The sequence below is a fragment of the Felis catus genome, chromosome B1 (assembly GCF_018350175.1).
Source record: "Felis catus isolate Fca126 chromosome B1, F.catus_Fca126_mat1.0, whole genome shotgun sequence".
Taxonomy (NCBI): Eukaryota; Metazoa; Chordata; class Mammalia; order Carnivora; family Felidae; genus Felis; species Felis catus.
The window spans coordinates 173,470,555-173,496,714 of NC_058371.1; the positions used below are offsets into that span (position 1 = coordinate 173,470,555).

The 26,160-nt window shown below is 43.7% G+C and overlaps 1 protein-coding gene across 8 annotated transcripts in view; it reads right to left on the minus strand.

Annotated features, from left to right (window-relative positions):
- TBC1D1 (TBC1 domain family member 1) overlaps positions 1-26,160 on the minus strand; it is a 226,575-nt gene that overhangs the window by 103,562 nt on the left and 96,853 nt on the right. For all 8 annotated transcript variants that reach the window (XM_023253205.2, XM_023253207.2, XM_023253206.2 and 5 more), the window contains 5 exons: positions 15,566-16,084; positions 12,630-12,719; positions 9,194-9,298; positions 8,077-8,209; positions 1,903-1,994 (listed from right to left, as the gene is read on the minus strand). In XM_023253205.2, the coding sequence (XP_023108973.2) occupies positions 1,903-1,994; positions 8,077-8,209; positions 9,194-9,298; positions 12,630-12,719; positions 15,566-16,084 (939 nt within the window). The remainder of the gene's footprint in view (positions 1-1,902; positions 1,995-8,076; positions 8,210-9,193; positions 9,299-12,629; positions 12,720-15,565; positions 16,085-26,160) is intronic.

Sequence of the window (26,160 nt, forward strand, 5' to 3'; positions counted from 1 at the left end):
TGACCTTCCTTTGGTCTTTAAGCTAATCAACTTACAGAGCCTTCTAGAACAACACATGGGGGCCCCAAGATATTAACTACAGGCATTTTTAAAAATAAATAAACCTTGTCTCCACTCGTCTCTAAAATCTCTTTTCCGTATGTACTGGGTATCTAAAAACTGACACGGGCCAAAGAGAATCTCAGAATCACATCCATTAGGAATTTCTCATTGCTGGACAATATTTTATTACCTATGCTGGTTAATTGCACTGTTTTTGGTCAGATGAATCAGCATAGGTAATAAAGTGCTACATGGTGCTGTCTAAATAACAAATAAAACTCACATTGGGGGAGGAATGTGCATCTTCTAAGCTTGCTGCAAAGACATTCCCTGAAGTGGCTTTGATAGCACCAGACCAGCAAGCGGATGGACCAACACCAGAGGAAAAGGCCCGGCTTCCACTGTAAATGCATTAACAATCGGAAGCAAACTGTCCATTATGAATTCCAAGTACAAATCACACTAAGTTTTTCTGAGTACTGTGTACTCAGAACTCTAAAGACCCTTTACGTAAAAACAAGGGTGGCTTAGTCAGTTAAGCGTCAGACTTCAGCTCAGGTCATGATTTCACGGTGCAGAAGTTCAAGCCCCACGTCAGGCTCTGCACTGACATAGCAGATCCTCTGTCCCTCTCTCCCTCCCCCACCCCCCATTCAGTTTCTCTCTCAAAAACAAACATTTAAAAAAAAAACGGCATGTCTCAAGTCGATTCAAAAGAAAACAAAATTTAAAGGCAAGTGGAAATTGTGAAAATTACATTCTAAGCTATTTATGAAAGTAAAAAACCTTCCCGTGCTTTCCTTCTACAAACACGTGCCAGTCCTACCACGGGAGAACAAGGGTGATGAAGAGAATTCTAACGGGATTAAAGAGAAAAAGACAGTCTTCTAACTCTTCACGCTAACAGAAAACAGATCCTGGGCCTGGTGGGTGGAGTCCTGCAGCCAGTGTGGAGACAGACAGAACCTGGAACCCAGAGCTACGGGCCTTCTGGATTGGTTTACTGACTGCTCTGCAAGGCCCTTTCACTCTGCTCCCCACACAAAAATATTTATCCTTTGTTCTGATGTGCCTTCCTCCCTACAAAAGTGCCAGGAAACCATTGAAAATGCCCCTCAGCTAAAGCAGACAGGAAATTTTTGATGAGCTCATTAAAGATTCAGAACGAACACACTACGGGCATGCCAGCACACACAGCACGGTTTCCCGGAGAGACGCCGCATCTACGCACAAGGACAAGAGCGAGTTTCCAGGTTTAACAGAAAACTGACGAGCGGGCTTTTTTTGCATTTTTTTTTTTTTTTTTACAGTTAGGTTTGATATATAGCTCTAAGTAGATAACATCATCTAAATTTGTGTCCAACACTGAGTAAGAGGGGAGGAATGGTTAATGACCAAGTTCACGTACAAAATACTGTCTCTGCCGACTCCCACACTTCGGGGCTGAAACCCCGAGCAGGAAGGGGCTGGCAGGAGTTTCTTGTAGAGCAGAGAAACTCTTGTAGAGCTTGGGGACCAAAGTCCAGGTCTTCTGTCCCCTGGTCTGAGCCTCTTTCCACTCTAGAATTTCCTTTCTTTATTCTGAAATATTTTTAAGGGAGTCCTCTTTCTGGGTTAGTTGCATTCACTGTGGAAACCAAGACCTGGTGTCAGTCTGCCATCTGACCTGCCCCCACCCCCCTCCCTACCTCCCACCCCATCCCCCACCTCTGAGTGGGGCTTAACTTTAAAGCAAGAGGAACTCAGGGCCACTTCCTCAGAGCTGTGACAGCTCTGGTTTGCGATTTTTCATAAGTAACATCTCTCAGGTAAGCTGCTTACCTTTTCCTTCAGTCTAGAAATGAAAAACTGGTACTTTACCTGAACCTCCTCAAAAATAGTTGCTTGCTCCTGATTAGTCAACGTCGTCAGGTGTTTCTGGAGTTCTAGTTTGGTTTTGGAAGAATTCATTCCTATTAAGAAGAGATACAAGAAAACACTCTAAGTACAAGTTCTAAGGCAGAGTAAAACTTCCATACTCGAGCTCTTTATGTTCTGACCCACCTACTTCAAGCTTTTGACATTTTACAGACATTCTACTTGGTAACAATGTTAATGACGCCGATGGGACAACAGACATTTTTTAGCTGAGCCCTCATGTGCCAGGCACTGTCGTAAACATTAGGCCCGTATTATGTAACACTGGAACAATCCGTGAAGAGGATTTAGTTATCCCCATTGTACAGTTAAGAAAACCGTGGGGCGCCTGGGTGGCGCAGTCGGTTAAGCGTCTGACTTCAGCCAGGTCACGATCTCACGGTCCGTGAGTTCGAGCCCCGCGTCAGGCTCTGGGCTGATGGCTCAGAGCCTGGAGCCTGTTTCCGATTCTGTGTCTCCCTCTCTCTCTGCCCCTCCCCCGTTCATGCTCTGTCTCTCTCTGTCCCAAAAATAAATAAAAAATGTTGAAAAAAAAATTTTTTTAAAAATAAAGAAAGAAAGAAAACCGAGACCCAGAGGCTTATATGATTTCCCAAGAAATCCCAAGATTTCCCACGTTGGATTCTACCTTGCATCTGTGTGGTTCCAAATTACTTTTTTCTCCACCAGACCATGTTAACACACCTCACACAATCAGAACCTTGTCCTCAGAAAATAAATTCTTGTGAGTAATTATACATAAACCCTGATGATTCTTCTCAAGGGAAAACAACTACGGTCCGTGTGAAACATTTTCCTCTTCCTTGGTAGACTCCTTCCCAATAAAATGGATTATTCATGTGGCTAACAACTTTCATTTTATCACCACTGCCTTAGTAACAGTCGTAAGACCATCAGATGACCATCACAGAGGATTAGGAGGAAAAGTGACAAAGTCACAATTTCAGTGCCGGTGAGAATCTGATACTTCACAAAGTGCTTTCTCCACACATACATGGCTTAGATTCTATTTTGCCTTTTCTTGGTGCCAGAGATCAATGTCACACATGCTGAGAAGATCTGGAAACAGGCTGACCTAACCACCGTGGGAGAACTGCCGCCCGTTACTTTGATTCCAAGGGCAGCCCTCGCCTCACCCACCTGCTGCAACTCTCTCCCCTCCTCCTGAGGCTGGGCACCCGGCAGGTGCCCGGCCAAGGCCACGCACTCCGGAGAACACTGTGAATGCATCTACACAGCTAAGGATGGCTGGGAGAGGACACCTCTGAAAAGTCAGAAATCAAGCTTCTGTTTTAAGAGGCATCTGCTGAGGTCTAGAGGAGCCAGGCGACTTGTCAAAAGTCAGGAGGCCAATTAGTAGCTGCCCTCCCTCCCGCCCGACCCCCCCACTGCAGCTGGACACAGAGCCCCTCCCCCCCACCACTCCCCCTCCCCCACCGCCTCCCTGCTAACAGCTCTGGTGGAAGCTGTTCCTCAAACTGCAGGGGCTCTCTCAGCTTCCAGGATGTCCTTCCTCCCAGCAACACCACCCCCCCTTTTACTGCCAAGAAAATAGTCTAAAAATAAAAGCCAAGGTTTCTTAAGTGATTGCCACGCCACTATGCTCAACATTACGTGTATTACCTTCCTCAAAATACTCCCTGAAGTGGGTACCATGTTTAGTAATCCCAACGCATAAATGAAGAAACTGAGGCACAGGAAAGTCCAGTATTTTGCCCTGGGCCATCGGCTAGGTCGGGGACAGAGTCAGACTCTGACCCATGTTTTTTGCCTCCACGAGCAACTCTTCAAACTCTCCACTGCCTCCCTTTGCCCAAAGAGTCAAGTTGCTTGACACACAAGTAGCTTCGATACCAAAGTGAATTCAGAGGAAGGTGAGAGTATAGAAAAGACAGATGGGTTTCATCAGGGCACAATTCAGGTGTTCTTCCGGCAAGCTGAGAACACAGAGATGCTTTTACTGTGCTGTAACTACTTAAATGTTGAATCAAAACGGTATTTAAACTTAGGAGTGAAATAAGCAGTCATCACTAACCAAAAGCCCTCCCTGCAGGCCTTGGACACAATGTAAGCATCCTATTTTGGAAAAACGTGGCTTGCCCGATGAGACACTCACACGCAGAGGGAACCCCTGGGCTCCACGAAGAATTCAACTAATTATATGAGAGACTAAGTCCACACTTCTAACAACTGGGCAGCAACACAGACTATTCACATTCGGCAGGTATGAAGAGATGCCTTAACAAGTTTTATCCTTGCCTCCAGGATGCCTCAGTGCATGCCCCACATCAAACCAGAGGTGAAGTTTCTCACGCACGCAGGCCCCGGTGCCTGGCTGTCTACCCCATGTTCAGAGCACACTTTCCACAGGGCTTTTCAACACCTTGCGCTGCCCCGGGTGGTTCCAGCAGCACGAACGTGGCACCCTTGACACGATGCTACAAGGCTTTACCAGGGAAAAGGGACACGAGGAACAACACAGAAACAGGGAACCAGAGTCCAGGGCATTCGAAAGCTACGATCCCCCCTGCCTGGTTGTTAGTGAGGCCACCTTCACACTGCTGACGCAGAAAAGGCTCTTATTAAGGGAGGTCTGATGAATGACTTTGCTTTGCCAGAGGCAAACCTGGACAGCAAAGGAAAACCTCAGTTCAACCTTTTTTCCTTTTCAGTGAACACACAATTCAGTCTAGCAATTCCCAAAACGTTCCGCTCAACTTTAAAATGCACAAAATGCTAGATCCGCACCACTAGGACTTGTGTGGAGTTCCAACCCAGACCCGCTTACACGACGTGAGCGGTGCATCCGCTGTGGTTGGTGTGCACAGCGTACGTATTCTTGTCGAAATCCCGGGGCACAGACTGACGATTTCAACCGATCAAGAAAGCAGCCTTTTAAGTCCTTCTTCTTGTGGCCACGTCACTGGTCCGTGAACAGAGTGCTCGGCCAGAGCCTGACTTCCTATGAGAACTACTCTTACGGGAACCTACAAGGAGCTTTAATAAACCGCTTCATTCTACTTATTAGAACACAATACAGCAAAAAGCACGGGCTTCCAAGTGTTCCTAAAAGCATCTCCCGCCTAAGGATGCCTGTAACGCTGTGTCATCTATACTTAAGAAATGCTTCCCATCAGGGTAGGCACTACACAGCCTCCCAGCCTTCTACCTGTGCTACTGAGGATGTTTTTACATGAGTAGAGTTCTCTGCTTTGCTTGGATTTTATCAGGTAAAAAAAGACGAATTAAATAATAATTCCAACACTACAGGGGCGCCTGGGTGGCGCAGTCGGTTAAGCGTCCCACTTCAACCAGGTCACGATCTCGCGGTCCGTGAGTTCGAGCCCCACGTCGGGCTCTGGGCTGATGGCTCAGAGCCTGGAGCCTGTTTCCAATTCTGTGTCTCCCTCTCTCTCTGCCCCTCCCCCGTTCATGCTCTGTCTCTCTCTGTCCCAAAAAAAAAAAAATAAACGTTGAAAAAAAAAATAATTCCAACACTACAGCAGCAAAATCCCTACCTTGACGGAACTTTTCAGCTCTCACTTTCTGAAAGCTAGGCCAGACCACAGAAAGATTTATCAGGTGGAACTCTGGAATCCTTCCAGCTCCTGCAGATCTCGGTCTGCTTTATCTTCAGGGCCAGAGTCCTTGTTGGCTTCTTAATAAGCTCTCAAGGGACATTTCTGTCATCATTTACCTTATCTTGACAACCACTAAGGGAAGGGTTAGGGATCCTTTCACATGAGATCTCTAGGTAAAGCACAACTTTTCTCATTTCCAGCTCTATTTTGCATAATGTCAGCAAACAGTAGCAACTAGGAAAGCACAGTTGAAAATATTAATCATTTTGATTTATTTTAAAGAGCACCATAAAGTCTGTAAACAAATCTTTGAAACTTAAGATGATAACTGTCAATCCATCTCACTTAAAAAGGGAAGTCAAATACCACTTCACACCCACTGGATGGTTATCCTAAAGAAAGTAACACGCGTGGGCAAGGATGTGCAGAAACTGGAACCCTGTGCACTACTAATGGGAGTGCACGACGGTGCGGCCACTGTGGAAAATACAACAGCGGTTCCTCAAAAAATTAAATGTGTAATTACCATATGATCCAGCAATTCCACATATGGGTATATTCCCAAAAGAATTGAAAGCAGGAACATGAACAGAAACTTGCACACCAACTTGAGAGCAACATCACTCACAACAGCCAAAAGGTGAAAACAACTCAAACGTCTATGGACAGATGAATAGATAAATGTGGTATAAACACAAAATGTATTACTAGTCAGCCTTAAAATGATATAAAATCCTGACACACGCTGCAACGTGAATAAACCTAGGAGACGTTATACTAAATAAGCCAGTCGCCAAAGGAAGCATGAGTCCACTTAGATGACGCACTAGGGCCATCACATTCACAGAGACAGAAGTAGAGTGGTGGTGGCCAGGGACCAGGGGAGGGGCAGAGGGAGTTACACTTCAGTTAATTCTCCACTTGGAAAGATTACAAAGCTCCAGACACCGAAGTCGGCAATGACCACATAACAACGTGGATCTACTCAATGCCACTGAACTGTACGCTTTAAAAAGGCTAAAATGGTCAGTTTTATATCACATGTACTTTCACCACAATTATGCAAAAAGGGAAATGAAATCCAAATAGCAATTGTGTTCTTCTCTACACAAGTAATGCTTATTAGGAGTATTCTAGGGGCGCCTGGGTGGCTCAGTCGGTTGAGTGTCTGATGCTTGATTTTGGCTCAGGTCATGATCCCAGCGTTGTGGGATCAAGCCCCGCGTCAGGCTCTGCGCTGAGTGTGGAGCCTGCTTGGGATTCTCTCTCTCTCCCCCTCCGCCCCTTTTCCCCGGATCATGCTCTCTCTCAAAAATAAAAATAAAACAAAGAAGTATTCTAGAGACATAGGAAATTATCACATCTGTTTTGATGTTTACAAAAACATAGGCCGTTTAAATCCTGTGACTCCCCTCAGAATCGCACACAAAGTTTTAGAAATCCTCCTATAAATGGAAAAAAATGCAAAAGCAAGGAGAGAGGGGAAATGAACCACTTCAATGGCAGGTTCCCTCAGAGGATCATCATCACAGGCTTACCTTGTTCTCTGCCCCTCGCCTCCCCCTCACCGCAGGCCCAGAAATGGAGCATCTCTCTCTTCCCACCTGAGGAAGATTCCCTCTCTTGTTCAGGAAGGGTCTCGTCTGTTCCACTCTGACCCACCTGGCCCTTGTGGCTCTGGATGTGCTGAAACCTCCCCAGCTGCACAAAGCTGGGTCAGCTGGCTCTCCGCCCCCCCCCTACCCCCCCCCCCCCGCCCCCCGGCACAGCCTTCTCCTGGGGTGCAGCTGAGGGGCAGGTAACAGGGAGGGTTTTCCCTCGCAGGAGGACTCCTGGACTCACACACTAGTTTACCCCTACAGTTCACTCACTCTTGATTTACTTCCCCCTAAAATGTGCATATGACCAATCCCCTTTCCTCCCACAATGCGCTAAAGATCAAATTGGTAACAGTGCAAGTTACAGCACCTCGTACAGTGCCTGGCACACCTTAAATGCTCAACAAATATCAGCTGCAAATGGTAACATTTACCACAGTTTCTCCTGACACCAAATTTCTAGAAACTATCGTCCACACTCAGTCCTTTTTACTCTTTCCCTTCGGCTCAACTGCAACCCTCCTTCTGCCCCCTTCACTCCATGAAAACTGTTCTGGCAGAGGTTACTGATGACCTTGTAATTGAAACACTCGGTGGAAATTCTTCAGCTCCTATCTTAACTAGATCTCTTCATAGCAGCCAATAGGGCTGATCACGCACAACCTTGATAAATGCCATGCAGCCGGTAGGCAGCTTCTGGCTCTCTACTCAGAGCCCCTTAGAGGGGCGATGGTAGACAGGGGCGTGGATGTTTATCTTCAAATCCTGAGCACCGAGCACAGGACAGAAGACACCCTCAGCATACTGACAGTTCACCTGCAATCCCTGTAACTAACATGAGCCTCAGGCAGAACCTTTCAAGGAATGCAGATTGCCTAAGGTTTTCCTGGGACCTTTAAGTCCCGAAATGTTAAGGCTTGAAGGGGGCCCCTACTCACCCTCTATCCGCTCACACAGCTTGTGCAGGCCCTGCAAGGGGCAGCCCTCACACAGCTGGGCAGGTGTTTTAGCCGTCTGCTGCACCGCAGCCACAGTGAAAGCCTGCTTCAGGGTCATCATAATCTCATCAACCTGACCAGAGAGAAGATAGCAAAAAGCCCATTTAAGATGAGTGGAGCTGGGGCCCCTGGATGGCACAGTCGGTTGAGCGTCGGACTTTGGCTCAGGTCATGATCTCACAGTTTGTGGGTTCAAGCCCCACATCAGGCTCTGCGCTGACAGCCTGGAGCCTGCTTCAGATTTTGTCTCTCCCTCTGCCCCTCCCCTGTTCACGCTGTCTCTCAAAAATAAACAACAACAACAAAAAGATGAGTGGGGCTGAGGGGTGCCTGGGTGGCTCAGCTGGTTAAGCCTCCCACTTGGCTCAGGGCATGATCTCATAGTTAGTGATTTGGAGCCTCACGTCAGGTTCTGTGATGACATTGCAGAGCCTGCTTGGGATTCTCTCTTTCTCTGCTCCTCCTCCGCAGGGAGGGAGGGATAGATGGATGGATGGATGGAAGGATGAATGAATGAATAAATAAAGACATAACTTAAAAAATAAATAAACTCAAAATAAATAAATAACTTAAAAAAAAAGATGAGTGGGCTGAGATTTCAGGACTCTGCAAAGACTGAGTATTTGAAGATTTGGGGGGGACCACTAATCACTGACAAACATAGTCATTATCATAATATCTGCTAGGATTATAGTCTTAAAAACACTACCTAGATGTTCAAAATGCTTAAATGAGCTAAGGTAAAAACTAAAATCATAAATTAAATACTGACAAAAAAGCCAACTCCTCTGGACCAAAAATCCAAAATGACATTTTTTAATGCTGGGCCAGAGGGCAAAGTGAGCAGATTCCACAAAAACAATGAAAATTGAAGACACATGCCCAAATAAGTCTTGTATGTATACTAGCTAATTGTTGAATAGTCATGATGAATAACTGAAGCCAAATAATGACACGCTGATGAAGCTATATGGTTTGCTGAGGGAAGAAAGAAATCAGTGAGGTTGAAATTCCACATGAATAAGGTTTCCAGGGGAGAACTCTCAGTCACACTTACCAGAGCCTCATTTGTGCACTGAAACACGTAACAGACGAAATGAAAGCCTCCGCCCCCTGAAGCCTCTCGGCAGATAAACCCGAAATGGTCCACATGTCTAATACCCTGTTGAAGGCAAGGAAAAGAGGAAGGAACATTGAGCTGTATCCACAAGATGCACAACTGTCAGAGGGCAACTTAAGACTGACACAGCACAGTCTGACTGACCGGAGCACTATAAAATTAGTTTCTCAGATTTTCTGAAGCACAGTTGATACCAAACGTTACATTAGTGTCAGGTGTACGATGCAGGAATTGGATCAGTCTGCATGTTATGCTATGCTCACCACCAGTGTAGCTACCATCTGTCACCATCCAGTGCGATTAGGATACCCCTGACTATACTCCCTAAGCTGTACCTTCCATGCCTGGGACTTATGCATTCCACAACCGAAAGCCTGTATCCCCGACTCCTCTCCCCTCTGGCAATCATCAGTTTGTTCTCTGCATATTTGGGTCTAGTTCTGCTTTTTGTCTACTCATTTGTTTTTCAGATTCCACATATAAGTCAAGTCATGTGGTATTTGTTTTTCTTGGACTTATTTCCCTCAGCATAATACCCTCTAGGTCCATCCATGTTGTCACAAATGGCAACAGCTCCATCCTTTTCATTGCTGTGTAATATTCCTGTGTGTGTGTGTGTGTGTGTGTGTGTGTACACACATCTTCTTTATCCATTCATTTATGTGCACTTGGATTGCTTCCATATCTTAGCTACTATATAAATAAAGCTGCAATAAAAATAGGAATACACCTATCTTTTTGAATTAGTGTTTTTGTTTCTTTGGATAAATACCCAGTAATGGAATTACTGGATCACATGGTAGTTCTATTTTTAATGTTTTGAGGAACCTCCATACTGTTTTCCACCATGGCTGCACCAATTTACATTCCCACCAGCAGGGTACCAAGGGTTTCTTTTTGTCCACATCCTTGCCAACACTTGTTTCTTGTCTTTTTTATTTTAGCCATTCTAACAGGTGTAAGGGGATAACTCACTGAGATTCTGATTTGCATTTCCCTGATGACTGTGATACTGAGCATCTTTTCATGTGCCTGTTGGATCTCTGTATATCTTCTTTGGGAAAATGTCTATTCAGCTCCTCTGCCTGTTTTTCAATTAGATTATTTGTTTTTCTGGTGTTGAGTTGTGTTAAGTATTTTACCTATTTTGCATATTAACTCCTCACAGGACATATCATTTGCAAATATCGTCTCTCATTCAGTAAGCTGCTTTTTTCATTTTGTTGTTGGTCTCCCTCTCTATGTAAAATCTTTTTATTTTGGTTTAATGCCAAAAGTTTATTTTTGCTTTTGTTTCTCTTGCTGGAGGAGATACCTGGAAAATTCTGCAATAGCCAATGTCAAAGAAATTACTGCCTATGTTTTCTTCTAGGAGTTTCATGGTTTCATGCCTCACATTTGGGGCCTTTGTTCCATTTTGAGTTTATTTTTGTGTATCGTATAAGCAAGTGGTCCAGTGTCCTTCTCTTGCATGTAGCTGTCCAGTTCTCCCAGGGCCACTGTTGAGCAGATGGCCTTTTCCCCACTGTATACTCTTGCCTCCTTTGTCACAGACTAATTGACCATACGATTATGGGTTTATTTCTGGGCTTTCTATTCTGTTTCACTGATCCATGGGTCCATTTTTGTGCCAGGACCATACTGTTTTGATTACTACAAGTCTGTAGTCTGTCTTAATATCTGGAATTGTGATACCTCCAGCTTTGTTGTTCTCAAGATTGCCTTGGCTATTTGGGGCCTTTGGTGGTTCCAGACGATTTTCTCAGATATTTTAAATATCTAAAAACATCTCTCAAATATGAACATTAACAGTGTTCTCCTAAAATGTTATTCTGATTACCCCTATAATACAAGAACAACTGAAAACCAGAGTTTTTACTGTTCATTTTAGTACTAAAAGGAAGTGCAGAAAAGTGGACACAGAAAGAGGAGAACTTTTCTTAGGTATTAAAGAAAAACTACTTCAAAAATCCAAAGTAGATAAGAGATTAATGAAGAAACACAACTACATGCGCACACACACACATGCAAACACAGTCACAGAGGTTAAAAAAAAAGTTTTAACACACATTTGTACTCCTAAAACACAAGTACTTCACCGGTATTAAGAATGAGTCACAAAGCGTACACACAGAGAGTAGAAAGGCTTTTAAATGTAAGGTATTAAGGCCAGGGTTGTACGCTATTGTTTCTCAAGAGCTCTTCTGAATAAATATGTAAACTTGTTTTGAAAGTATCAGCTAAGACGCACCTTGATACAGATAAGACCTAGAGCATAATTATTAATACGTGAGTATCTCCAGAAAGCACCAGCATGCAGAGATACAAGTGCTATGAACTTGAAGTTCGGGTCGTCATATAAACTTGTAAGCTGCACCCTTTAGGAAATAATAAAACTGTTATACGAAAAAACAAACCTTAAACATTAACATTTCAATAGAAATAGCAGCAAATTGAGATTAAATTCTGTGGATAATCTCAGGCTGAACATTTTCCAATAAATGGGCAATCACTGACGTATCTCAATCAATGCTCCCCAACAGCAAGGTAAACACATGCCAGGCATTAATTCTCTGGGGAAGAGGATTTGGAAAAATTTATTTTGCAAATGGTTCCCTATCCAACTACAAAAGGAACATTCTTTATTTTCACATTTTGGGAAAAGGGTTCGAAAGAGAAATTTTTTTAATGTAGATCATGTTATAAATCAGCAATGAGATTTTTGTTACATCTAGTTATGAGAAAATGGAAGTGAGGAAATGAGAAGCCAGACTTTTTAAAAAATAGCCAAACAATGACTTTAAATGACCTCATATTTGTTAAGAAGATCCTGAGTACAACTGACATAGCTTATGATAACTGATTCTCCAGAATCTCTCTATGAAACACGCCTAGGGAGACTATCAGGAAAGAATCAAGTAGGCATTGTATTCTGAGGAAAACATCCTTAAAGATAATCACTAATTCAAAGAAGAAGAAATAATGACTGGCACCCAAAAGAAGTGAAGAATTTTTATACAGTAGAAATGAGCACCTATTTAAAAACACTTACATGTATATATATGAATACATATAGTAAAACACGCACCACACATCTGGAAATTGTGACTACAGAACGTTACCACCAATAATTGAAAAAAGAAAAGTAGATGTATTCTCTCCAGATTACCGTTGCTGACAGCAAACTTAACTTCAAAATTATGTAAATTTTGCCTTAATACACCAAATTGAAGAAGAAATGCAAGATCACAAATCAAGTACACCCAGAAAGTGTACATCTTGCAACCTTTTAGCACTTCTGTTGAATGACAGATAATAAAAGAATTCATTAAAAATTCAAACGCCAATGAACCAATAACCCATCTCCATTTACCTGAGAGCAAAAGGATATTTCCTTAAAGTTTTTCTCCAATGCTATTTTTTTGGTGTCAGGACTGATGAGGTAAACTTCAGACTGGCCAATCTTAAAAGACAAAAAAAAGAAACCAGTTTTTCATGAAAATTGAACTCAAATTTATCATACAAACATTCTCGTGTTGTGACCTATGGAAATGCAGAAGAAGAGGGGCAAGCTCTTCTAAGGTTCAAGTTCATTGCAAGTTCACTGCAGAGGATGACCAGCTCCCGGGGCTCCGGTTTACCCTGGGGCTTTCAGGCAGCACCTCACATGTGTGAGTACATCCACCTGTGTAAGGCAGCGGTCTTCTTTTTTTTAATGTTTATTTATATTTGAGAGAAACAGAGAGAGAGAGAGGCAGAGCATGAGTGGGGGAGGGGCAGAGAGAGAGGGAGACACAGAATCGGAAGCAGGCTCCAGGCTCTGAACTGTCGGCACAGAGCCCGACGCGGGGCTTGAACTCACAAACCGTGAGATCCTGACCTGAGCCGAAGTCGGACGCTTAGCTGACTGAGCCACCCAGGCGCCCCTAAAACAGTCTTCTTTGAGATGAAAGAACCAAATATCCAAAAGTTAGCAACCAAACCTCAGATGCCACATCTCCCCTTTGTAAGAAGTGAGGTGTCTATAAAAGCGAATCTTCCAGAAAGGGTTCTCTTTTGAAACTTCCAAAACACTTTCTAATGACATTTTTTTTTTAACTGCAAAGTCTTTTAGAATTACTGTTAAAATAAGCTACCATGGTTGAGTACATACTATTTGTTAGGCGTTCAAATACCACTTACTTGACTTTTTAAAGTTAGAGCATTAGGGCCTCCTGGGTGGCTCAGTTGGTTAAGCATCTGACTTAGTCTCAGGTCAGGATTAGGATCCTCAGGTTAGGATTCTCTCTCTCCCTGTCTCCCTCTGCCCCTCCACAGTTCACTCACGCACACGCTCGCGCGCGCTCTCTCTCTCAAAATAAATAAATAAACTTAAACAAATTAAAAAAAATAAAGTTAGAGTATTAGCATATGTTAACACTGCCTTACAGCTTTGGGTCAGCACAATAAACGCCATTATAGCAGAGGACTATGTTGCCACAACCCATCCCTGCCTCAAGGGCCTTCTCATTTGCTGCTCCCTGAATTCACGATACTCCTACTAGAAGAGTATCTAGTTGGCCACACTGAACCTCTGCTCAGTGGAAAATCACTTCCTCCAAGCAGCCTTCCTGGAATCCTCAGATATTCTCACAGCATCCTCCACTTCTTTCTCCTTTGTGGCATTTATCACAACTGTAATGAAGCCATTACTTGTACAATCGGTTGTCAGTCCCCCTTACTGGAATCTAACTTCCGTGTGGGCAGAGACCATGCCTGCCCTATTCACTGCTGTGACTTCTAGCATTCTGAAAGGGACCCTACACACAGCAGTCACACACTAAGTACTTGAAAATACATGCGCTGAGTAGCTTTCACAATGACACCACTATCTTTTTAAATACAGATCACAGACTAAAATGCAAAAGCCTGAATGCCAACATAGCTCTTTTCAGTACACTGGTTAACAATGAAAACAGCCCTATTTACCCACTGACACATCGTCTTCATCTTAAACCTGCTTACATCCAACAACCCATTAGCCTAAGTGGCAGCCTCCTTACCTGTCGGCCATCTCACTGCGCTGAGTTAGGCACAAAAACATTACACTTATGGTAATTTTGCTCTCACTAGAATATCAGCCGTGACATTCTAGAAGGGGGCTGAGAACAATCAGTTCCCTGTACCATCAGAGGCCAGCTCCCTGCTGGGACAGCCCCAAGTCCCGTCAGCTCAGACCCAGAGACTCCCAAGGAGGGCAAGCCCATACAGAAGAGCCCAGAGCAGCACGGAACCCAGGAATCCCAAGCCGAGGACAGCTTCCCTATCCATTTCCTTTTCTGGTACTTGACTATTAGTTTACCAAACCTCTTCTAGAAAACAAGGGAGTAAGCAGTTGGCTAAACTATTATTTCAGTTCGGGTATAAATTTTAAATATCATGTTCTCCCCAAACCAATTACGCTGATTAACAAAGGATAAATATTTTATAATTTAACAGAAACAGTAAAGAGGGAGTAATTTCCAATTAAAAGATTTTGTTGAAATATATTTCTTGAAATTAACATAGATTTTTTAAAAATCCTTTTGGAGTCTCTTACATGTGTCACCTGTTCCTTCCATTGAAAAGGTACCTTTCAACCAAGAGGGTGGGGAGTGGGTAGAGATAAGAACATACCAGTCGGTTAAGCGTTCGATTTTGGCTCAGGTCATGATCTCATGGTTCATGAGTTCAAGCCCTACACTGGGCTCTGTGCTGGTGGTGCAGAGCCTGCTTGGGATTCTCTCTCTCTCCCCGCCTCTCTGTCTCTCTCTCTGTCTCTCTCTCTCTCTCTGCTCTTTCCCCACTTGTGCTCTCTCTCTCAAACTTAAAACAAAAAAATGATTGATTCTCTTTAGGTTTCCAACTATAATTTTATATGTATCTTTTTTAATGTTTGTTTTGAGAGAGAGAGAGAGAGAGAGAGAGAGAGAGAGAGAGAGAGAGCGCACAGAGGAGGGGCAGAGAGAGAGGGAGACATAGAATCCGAAGCAGGCTCTGAGCCGTCAGCACAGTGCCGGACATGGGGCTCGAACTCACAAAATGTGAGATCATGACCTGAGCCAAAATGAGATGCTCAACCAACTGAGCCACCCAGGCGCCCCTCCAACGATGATTTTAAAGGTCTAAAACTAAAGGATTTTATCCTGAGAAAAGGATTATTTGCTCTAAAATTAGATAGATTCACACATAAATCCAAAAGCAATTTACTAAGAATCCATTCTCCATAAAGATTTCTTTTGAACGTGTATCTCACACTGGAGATGAGCCCGGGGCTTGATGATATTTTACCGTGAAGAGCATAGTTCGATTTTCCTCAATATCTGTCGGCTGCACAATATTGTGTCCGCTAATTAGGTGGTTCTCAATGTCGTTTTCCTCAAAGGACCTGAAGAGACTACTACTTCGAAGGCTTCCATCTTGAAATTCCTTCTTAAAGGCCAAAGAGCGCAGGCCGGGCTGGGAGAAGGATTTGCGCATGGGCCTCCCGCCCTGCTCCCCATTCCCCACCGGCTGGAGCACAGATCGGAACTTATCCGTGAAGGAAAGCCCTCCCACAGGATTTGGGGTTTCAGAATCCTGGGAGACCAAGTCAAATTCGGCTTTCCTGCTGCAGCTGAAGTGATTGAACTTCTCGATGCACTCGTCGATCAGGGCCGGAGGGGCCTTCTTGTGAGCCACTGTCACCCGGCCACAGAAGAGCACCTCAAACTTCTTGGCAAACGTCTCATCGAACTCAGACGGGCAATGCAGCTCCTCCTGGCGGGCAATCTTCCCGGCCTGTCGGATGGAGCTGATGATCTCAGGCACCTGCCAAGAAAGGAAGAGTGTTACTTGGAACATGCTGTAGTAGGTATGCCCACGCTGGTGTGCACGCACGTGTGTGTACACACACACACACACACACACACACACACACACACACACACACACATGGCAGGAATATGTGAGGAACCAACGCTATGCTCTCCACAACCCCTCCACTGCATACTCCATGGTACCGACGTAGGATCCATGGGGAATCCGGGACTTTCCGGAAATGTCTTCCCACGAGACGCACAACTTTCAGAGAGGAAAAGAGGAACAATACTGAGGAAGCACCTCTTATGTGCGAGGGCCTATGCTAGGGGACTGACATGCCCACAACACTCCACAAGGTTGAGTGACGAGCCCACGGACACACAACCCAGTGTGGCCGTGGAGTCAAACATGGCTTAGTCCCTCTTCCAAGCCACCCTGCGCAACCTCTGCGGCAGCTGTCACCTCCCAAAGAGATCTGTCTCCGATGTGGTTCCACCAAAACGTTCTCCTGCATTTCAGGGCGGTAGACCTTGGAGTGACTTCCGCAATAAATGGGTGGGATGACCATGACAAGTGAGGACGGCAATTATCTTATCAAGTACTTCTTCAAATCACAACGCCGTTATTTTCTTCAAAGACAGCTGACAATGTACTACTCGGTCCCATACTTCCTCACAGTTGAGCAGTGCTGACTGCAGAGCTAGAAGGTTTTAACCAAGGAGTGAGTAACCAAGGCTGTATCATTATCACGGCAACACACTGGGGCCTCTTCCCACGGAGACTCCAAGCCTCTGGGTTCAGTGCAGAGTCACGATCAAGAGAACGAACAAAAGGGTCTCATGTGCTATCATCATTCCTACGGCAACATCCTCTCATCGTGAGCTGCCAGCAAGAGCCTTCAAAGCAGCAGCAGATATAAATCTGCGACCACAGTAAGCACCTGTGTGGTCACTTAGATGAAGTACGGCCACGACACTAACACAAGACGGGCATGAATTCAATCTTGCTAAGGAAGGACCTAGTTTTTGTTATGACCTAAACCCCAAAGCAATTTTTTTCCCTTTTTTCTATGTAAGAAAATTCAATTTAAGACCCAATACCCATAGGCTCAATGTCTTCCAACAACATTATAGAGGAAAGAACAGCAACAACAAAAAGCCTGTGACAAGTCAGGTCAAAGATCAGCACATACAATAAAGGGAGATACCTGCAGGTTTAGAACGTATGCTTATATCCCGTAAGGCCCAATGGCTCCAAAGACTTTTCTTTGTGATTTCATATCAAACACATCTTAAAGACGGAATCTCTGCCATAAAGATTATGATATACTCTTCCAAGGTATTTTATCATGCAAGGAGTTCAAATATATCTAGGTATATTCTATATTTTAAAAATTGATTCCTGAAGCATAAGAGCCAAACAATACTAAATAAGCCAACACTGCAGCATATGTCAAGCCTCTATTTGCACCGAGTATGTGCTTGTGCTGTAGCACAGGCCACTACTGCCAAATCGCATAGCACACGGAAGCCTGGAGACGGTTAATGTGAAAGATGACAGGACTGGGAGGGAGGAAGCCCAGGTTCCATTCACACCTTTGCCAACGTGTCACTACAGGCCCTTGGCAAAAACTGCCTCAGTTTCTCTCAAAACAAACAAACAAACAAACAAACAAAGCTTATAAGATTTTTCAGGCAAAGTTATTTTGGCAAAGAATTTTCAAAGGAAAACAGCCAATTCCTGCAGTAAAAAAACCTCGCCGCATTTCTGAGCAAGTGTATGAAATTATTTTGTCAGGAGTCACATGAATCTTTCCCATTGTTAAACTTACTCTCTGAACAGAAAAGTCAAAGCTTACACGGCCTTCTGAGGCTTGTTAGAATAACTTCATTTCTGTACGCTGGACCTTCCATTGCCTCTGAGGTGGTGGCGTTTTTCATTATATAATCAAAGGACAGAGAAAATGTGTGAAGTCTCATGAACTTACGGTGACTCGGTAGCAATCAACACAGACACAAGTAAGACACCGAGTGGAGAGCCTGACAGGGGTCCCTCACTTCACAAGCTCAGAAGAGGCTGAGGAACTCATCACAACCTCGGTCAGGGTTGAGGCTGTGGAAATTTTTCCCACCGCCATTCGCTCCTACACAGTAATCACCATCCTCTCGAGGCGGGCTTTAAGTCCAGGACCAGAGCCCTCCTCCTTGCTCCGGTGAGTTGCAATACGAGTATGAAGGAGAGGACTGGGTTAAAAAGAATCACTGTGATCCTGACAAGAGCCTAACCATCTCAGAATATTTGACAGAATACTGTCAAACATAATACAGCATAATACAGCAATATATTGTGAACACTTACAAATTGAATGTTTCAAAATCACCGTAAGTAAGATAGGAGACTTTTTAAATAAAAAATGGGCTCCACTTGTGTGTAAGTTTGTAAATCCGTGGTTCACTTTACCAGAACAGGCCTGGAGCACCGCTTTTCGAGAAATGAAGGCACAACATCCACTTGCGATGAATCATGAATTCTCCATCCTTTGTGACTCTGTCTTGGACCCACCTACACTGTTAATTGTTACAGGAGGGAACTGAGTCATGTACCTCATTTTACTTCCAAGCCTTTTTCTAGGTATCACTTGACGCCAGGAGGTAGGGGTCCAGAAGCAAGCCAGTCCTGCCCAGGCAGGGAGTGGGGCCCAAGGATCTTTAGCCAGAACGTGTACAGTCCTGAGATGGGGTCTGCTGGGGGCCTGAACGCAGATGGGAGTCGAGACCAAGGCCGGGTAAAGGATTCTGGAAGACCGCACACACGAGAATCGGCAGCTATCTGGGTGGGGGAGTTGAGGGCATGAAAGACAGCAGGTGGCTTGGAGAGACTGCCTCAGGCTGCGAACACAGGAGGAGGTTGAAGGAGACAGGAGGAGCTTGGCTTCCGTACAGGCTCAGTGACAGCAGGAGGGCTTGAGAGTAAAGGCATCTAGTGGGCAGTTGGGCAAGTGGGCCTGGAGTCCAAGACAGGACACGTAGACTGGGACGTCAACGGCTCACGTACAAGCGGTGGCTGACACCCTGGGAACAGAAAAAGGGGAAGCAAAGGAAGAAGGCAAGGATGGGACCGTAGGCTACACGGATGTCTCAGATGCAAAGAAACTGAGGGAGTGAAGGCAGAGGAGGAGAAAGGGAAGCCGTCAAGGATGACATCGGAGATGTCAACCGAGGGAGAGGAGGCCGTGGAGAGTCAGCAGTGGCTGGGGATACGTAAAAGTAAATAAAGGGGGGATGCCAATTCTAACCCCCAAAATAAACAAACTTAACTGAAAAGGGTCTCAAGGTAAAACTTCAGGCTATCAGAACATATACTTCAAATTACAATATTGACCGCAAACACAGTGACCCTTTCAGGGCAAATACATCAGGCCAGTGGGGTTTACTTCCATTGATACAATCTAAAAAATACTTTTTTTAGCATAGCCACAGCTGTAATATCTACGTCATTTCTGACCACAGATCAGCATCAGAGTAAATCAAAACTAACTACAGTAAAAACAAGAATCTGAAAAGCATCATACTGCAATAAATTCAATAATGGTTTGAGATTTTATTTCCTTTTACACTGGGAATCACAACAACAAAAAAAAGTTAATTAAAATGATTCCCCAACAATGAAAAAAAAGGCCCTGTTTAGATATAAAATTTCTTAAACTGCTCTTCTGTCAGCCTATTTGAGTTTATACTAAAGCTCCTTCTTAAAGTAAATCTGCACCTTATTTCACAACCACAACAACTTTCTCCTGAATTCACAGTAACAAATGCAGAATTCACACGGTAACACTACATATATATATGGTTTCTGCAGCAGGCTTAAGGGAGTATTGTTTTAGAAGTCACCAGAAAACCATAGTATAAGACAGTTAAGAAACATTCACTTCCATAAATAAAGTCCTCATTTAAACATTTGGGTCAACTGTTTTGGTAAGGATTTAGGGATTTTAAAGGATGATAAACACATAGCAAGTGTAATTTTATTCACAAGGACTTAGGAAAGAGCTTCTAAAACAATATTTGGAATGAAAAATCATTTTACGTTACATTTATACCTGGTGTTTTGCTGCCAACTAGTAAACAAATAAGTATTAACTGAATCTGAAGAAGCCCATATTTGTGTTTAAAATTCTAGCAATTTTTCCTATTATTTAACATTAAATCCTTCCCAAACTGCAAAAATACAGCAGGCCACACTGTGCTTTGTCTCTTGGATGAAATGTTCTCTCACTGCAAAAAGTTAAAACAACATGCTAAGGGAAAATTATTCTGCATAATTATTTTCCAGAAGGAACAGACTTGTGTTTCAATTTTGTCGGTAATGAGTGTTTTTTTTGTATTTGTTGGTCAGAAAGAAGGTAAATAGGGGAAGAAAACTAAATTAAACCAAGTATTTCCTCTAGCATATATGCCTTGAATTTTATACAAAATACTTAAGAAAATATCTTCTTACGAGTGCTCATTACTTAAATTATTTAAAGAGAATAAAACACCTGTCTCACACCATCCAGATAAGACACATGTGAACACTCATATTGTCCAACAGCTTGGCCTGTTGAGACTAGAGTCAACACAGAGATGTGAATACACTCCAACAGTGAATAAGACAGGACTCCTCCTGACCTGAGAGGCTCACAGTCTAGGAAATAAGAGACACTCTAAATATATGATCTCCAGTACAATGTGACAGATGCTAGTATACAAACATGAGCAAAGCGGCTGAATGTGTGCTAGACAAGGCCGGTCCTGAGTAGAGGCCTCTCTTATCTGCCTGTCGGTCATGGAGCCTCACGGTGAAGGCCCCTGCTCCTGCTTTGTGCTTACAATTAGCCCAAAGGTCAGACTCATGGGTTCGGTCTTCCTGAGAGATCAGACTTGCTCATTAGCTGACTGAGGAAGCAGCTGGCACGTAAGAAATGCTAATGACCGATGGCCCCTAACACGGGGCCACCCACCTCATTCATCCCATCCTTCTGTCCTTTGGGTCTTGATCTTTCCTCCTGTGTAAAACAGAAGTAGTATTCAGCTTCTCTAGTTCTGAAATGGCAAACTGGACAAACTCTTAACTTTCAAACCCCATGAAAAGAAGTCTCTGCAAACACAAAACCCAGCATCCTACTCCAAAATAATCATTTGAAAGGTTCACTACAACCTTTTGACCAAACCAACAAGTTTCTACAAATGTTTAAAACAATGAGACAAAAACCAACATAAGTGATTTAATGGCTGCGGGGGCTGAGGAAAGACGGTGGAAAAGGTAAGCAAGGAAGAGTAAGTGAAGGGATCACTGTTAGATTGTGAAATTATTTTGTAAATTTTCTAAAACGATATTTAAAAGTCTTGATTGGCTAGCATAAATACTGGTAGATCATTGTGGTAAATCACTGAATGCTCAACTTGGGGAACAGAAGGCCTCAAAATCCAGTCCTCTTCAGCTGATGCATTGGTTCTCAACTCAGGATTTAAAAAAAAAACAAAACAAAAAAACAATGTCTAGATCCACCCCAGCCTGGATGAAGCAGCCTGTTTGGAGGTGGGGCCCCGGCACCTGCAGTGTTCAGAAGCACCGGGCAGCTCTGATGGGCAGAATCCCTGATGTATCTGTCACCGTCCTTCCTCATGTCCCAAGGTAAGGAATGCTCGCTCCTCACCCTGTCCCCCGCACCATCATACCCAAAACCTATGGACTATTAAGGTCCTAGGGGAGCTGTGTGCTTTAGCAGCACTGAAGCAGACTACCAGCACAGCCCCATATCATGCTTGTAGCAGACATGAACAAACTAGTGAAGACAAACAAACAAAAAAATTGCCACACAGATATTTGACCAGCCATTTATACCATTTAAGGACGAATTTGATTTGCAAATAAATTCACCACATCTCCAAGGTCTCAGCTCTTTAAATGCATATGTGTTAATGTCCTATAAGAAATGCTACTCTATAATTCTGATCAAAGTTTACTAAATCTCTCAAAGATTAAGAAACACTCACAAATATAATAAACTAGCAGTTAATCACAGCAATCACCCAATGTTAATATGTATGTCACATAATCTTTGAAAAGGGACACTGAGATCCCTTTTCTACAAGGCAGGGACTATAAACATGTAAATGTACTGAGAGAAAACATTAAACAAAGCTCCGGTTCCTTCTCCAGGATGAATGCCACAATCAGTTTTTATAAATGATGCCCTTTGGAAATTCTGCCACTGACAAGATCATGAATAAAGGAACATTTGGTCATATAGTGTATATTTATAAACAAAACAGCAAAATCAGCTAGAGGACCGGGCACCACTACAGTTTGCTTCTACCTAAAATCATCCACGACCAAATACATTGAACTTATTAAAACTGATTTTCAAGCTAGCAAGTGCCCATGTATTGTCTTTTCATGTCCAAATCAATCTTAGATGAAACACTTACAGGAGATATGGACCCTCTACCAGGCAACAGACCCACGAGCCTTTCCACCTGTTCCCATTTATACCTCAAAACAAAAGTCCTTGAGAATCTCAGGACAGTTAAAAGCAGTTAAAGCCCTAGTGCAGGAGCCGATACCCCAGCCCAGGGCACCCCAAGCATAGATGCATCCTGACTCACCAACAGATGAGTGCAAGGATGGTCACAGCATTACTAACGGTCAAAAACTAGAGACAAAACATTGCCCAGCTACAGCAATGACAAATATGCTATATTCATATAATCAAAAACATGTAGAGGGAGAATGAACAAGCTATTCTATGTGTAACAACATAGGCAAATATTCACAATGGTCATGTTGAGTGAAAACAACAGGTATAACAGAAGCACATGGCAGAATTTCACTTTTGCAAAATTTCAAAAACAGGCAAAACTAAACTATGAAGACAGAGGACAGGATAGTGATTATCTCTAGAGGAGTGACAAGGAGTGGGCCTGTGGGCTTCTGGACTATTCGGTTTCTTCATCCAGGTGCTGACTGTACAAGATTTTTCAAACTTTGAAGGCCCCAAGTATATGACTTATGTATAATTCTGTTCATATAACATCAATGGAATTTTATGAAAAAATAGTATTTTCACAAGCACAATAGAATTTGATTGAGAAAGGGTAAAAAAACTAGCCCAAAGTTACCCTGCTAATGAGCTGAAGAGTCAGGACAGCACCTGCCTGATGCCAAGACACATCCTCTTACTACCCAAGACTTCGTTCTCAATTCAAAAAGACTTCCCAGTTCCTGCAGTGGTCCACATGTTTTTTTGTTTTTGTTTTTGTTTTTTTTTGCTTTGGGAGTTTGTTTTGCCTACATAGAATCCAGTGCCCTCTCCCCTAATAATAAGTAGTACCTTGACTCCCTCTCATTCCCACGTTTAGGTCCCAGTCCCACCTCATGAGTGGACTGGCAACCCCAGACTAAACCAACCAGCATATTCTATCACCCCACCCCACCATATAATTAGTTCAGGGTTGGTCACCCAATCCAGACCAGGACTAGGCCCACGCATTTTAAGGAACTGGTATGAAAAAAACAAAAACAAAAACAAAAACATGCTGTGGCTCTAGACCAGTGGTTCTCCAATCAGGGGCAATTCTACCCACCACAAGCCCCCCAGGAGACATTTGGCAATGTCTGGAGACACTGGTTTGTCACAACCGGAGGGTAACATAACCGGCACCTGATAGGTAGAGGCCAGGGATGCTGCTGTGCATCCTACCAGGCACAGGACAGCCCCACAACAAGGAACTATCCTCCCCCAAATGAAGTATTGCCCAGGTTGAGGAATCCTGCTTTTGGACTTAGAATTCTGAGGACTAAGCCTGGAATTGCTGGTGCCATCACAAGTAGAGCCATGCTAGACAGTTCCAGAGGAGGTGAAACAGACAAGGAGGCAGAAAATGCAAGAGAGAATGATGGTTCTGATGTTTGAGGACCTGGATCCAGCCATACCTGAAGCAATCCACTGGGATTCTTATGACAATAAATTTTAGATTATGCCATTTTACACTGGGTGTCTGTCATCCGCAACTAAGAGTCCTGTTCACACTCCTACCAGATAAAAATCTATGCCAAATTCTATGGTGAATACAAGGATGAATCACATAGATCCTATTCTTCAGGGAACCTACAATCTAGACAGAGGGGATAAAAAATACACAAATGACCAAACTGAGTAGAACACCAACACTACAGGAGAGGTGCTAAGGAGGGTAGGAAGATAGAGAAATGCAAATTCTCAGTACGGAGTGCACTTCAAATTATTAAGAGCAAATAGGAAGATTTAAAGCTGAAGCTTTACCAAATTCTTTACCAAATATTTACCAAAATTCTGCCCTTAGAATAAAAGCAGCCACCAAAGACGCTCAGGGAGTCCAACTGACTCATTTTTTTCTCTATAAAAAAAGGGAATATATAAAATTTTAGATCACATCAAAAAATGTTCAGAAAGAGCCGAAGTAGGTTTCACGTGTGAATGACTTGATTACACATGACTCCCATGCCTCTCCACGCCCTGCCATGCTGAATGAGAAAGGACTGCAATCATATGGGATACACAAAAGGACCATAAACAGGACCAAAAAAGAGAAATTTACAAGGTATGCACACATGTATTACACGGAGGTCTTCATATATAACACACAAAAGGACCAGAAACAGGACCGAAAAAGAGGAGAAATTTACAAAGTATGCACATACGTATTACACGGAGGTCTAAGTGAGCCACTGGGAGATCAGCAGGCTCCTACTGAGAAAAAGGAACAGAGAAGAGGAACACCTTGCACCTTCCAAGGGCTGAGGGCAGGGCTAGGCCCCATCGCCGACCTGGCCAGGCTGAGGTGTGAAAGGGCCAACCTCAAAAACCATGAAAAACCACTTCTCAGTAATAATTTTTTTTTTTTAATAATTTTTTTTTCAAAGTTTATTTTATTTTTGGGACAGAGAGAGACAGAGCATGAACGGGGGAGGGGCAGAGAGAGAGGGAGACACAGAATCGGAAACAGGCTCCAGGCTCTGAGCCATCAGCCCAGAGCCTGATGCGGGGCTCGAACTCACGGACCACGTGATCGTGACCTGGCTGAAGTCGGACGCTTAACCGACTGCACCACCCAGGCGCCCCTACAGCCTCCTTTTTAAACACAGCAGCAGGATGTATTCTGCAGTCATCTTTTATTTCCAGTAAGTTTAATACACATCCATGTAAAAGCAAATACAGCAACACTTAAAGTTGCCCGTATAATCCCAAACCCAGAAATATCCACAGTTAACAGCTTGTTTTTTTTCTGACAGGAGGTGGTTCTTTGAGCATGCTGAATGCTAATTTCCTTTACCAAAAACAAACAAACAAACAAACAAACGTGAGCACAGGATCAGTGTTCTGCAACTAACTTCTACCGTCATGGACATATTGCACTGACATGCCATCCCTCAGAGAAGCATCTCATTCCTTTCTGATAACTTCAGCATCAATTCCATTCACTGCAAACGCTGTACACACAGAAACACACGCAAATTTAAACCTACTCAGGATCCAATTCCAATGCCCCTCTGTCAGCTGTCACAAACTCTGCTCAATAATACGTCATTTTGGCAAACGTGTGATGAACATCCCAACCTCTGCATAAACTGCCTGGAGCTCTAGCTGTTGTTTGAGTAGCTGGGTGTTTGTGTGCATGTTGTGAGCGGGAGGTGAGTGGGGGCGCAGGAGAGGTGGAAACGATGAGAAGGAACCCAGTGTTGCTTACTAGACCAGAGAGAAGCATTCCACTGGAGGGAAAGGGCTCTTTAGGAGTAGAAAGCGAAACAGAATAACCCCTAAAAAGACAGAGATAAACTCTCACAGCTGCAGGTCACAAGGCTGAGGAGAGAGTCAGCCCTAACTCCTGCCCCAGCTGCAGCCATGCACCTGCTACACTGCCAGATCCTAAGGGCAATTCTGTAAGTGGAATGCTGAAATAGGGCCCCCCAACCTCGGCAGCTTCAGGTGCATGTCTCGGCAGGTCACCCACTTCTTAGAACCTCGGACTCTTCTTCTATCACAATGAGGTATTGCCAGCTAATTG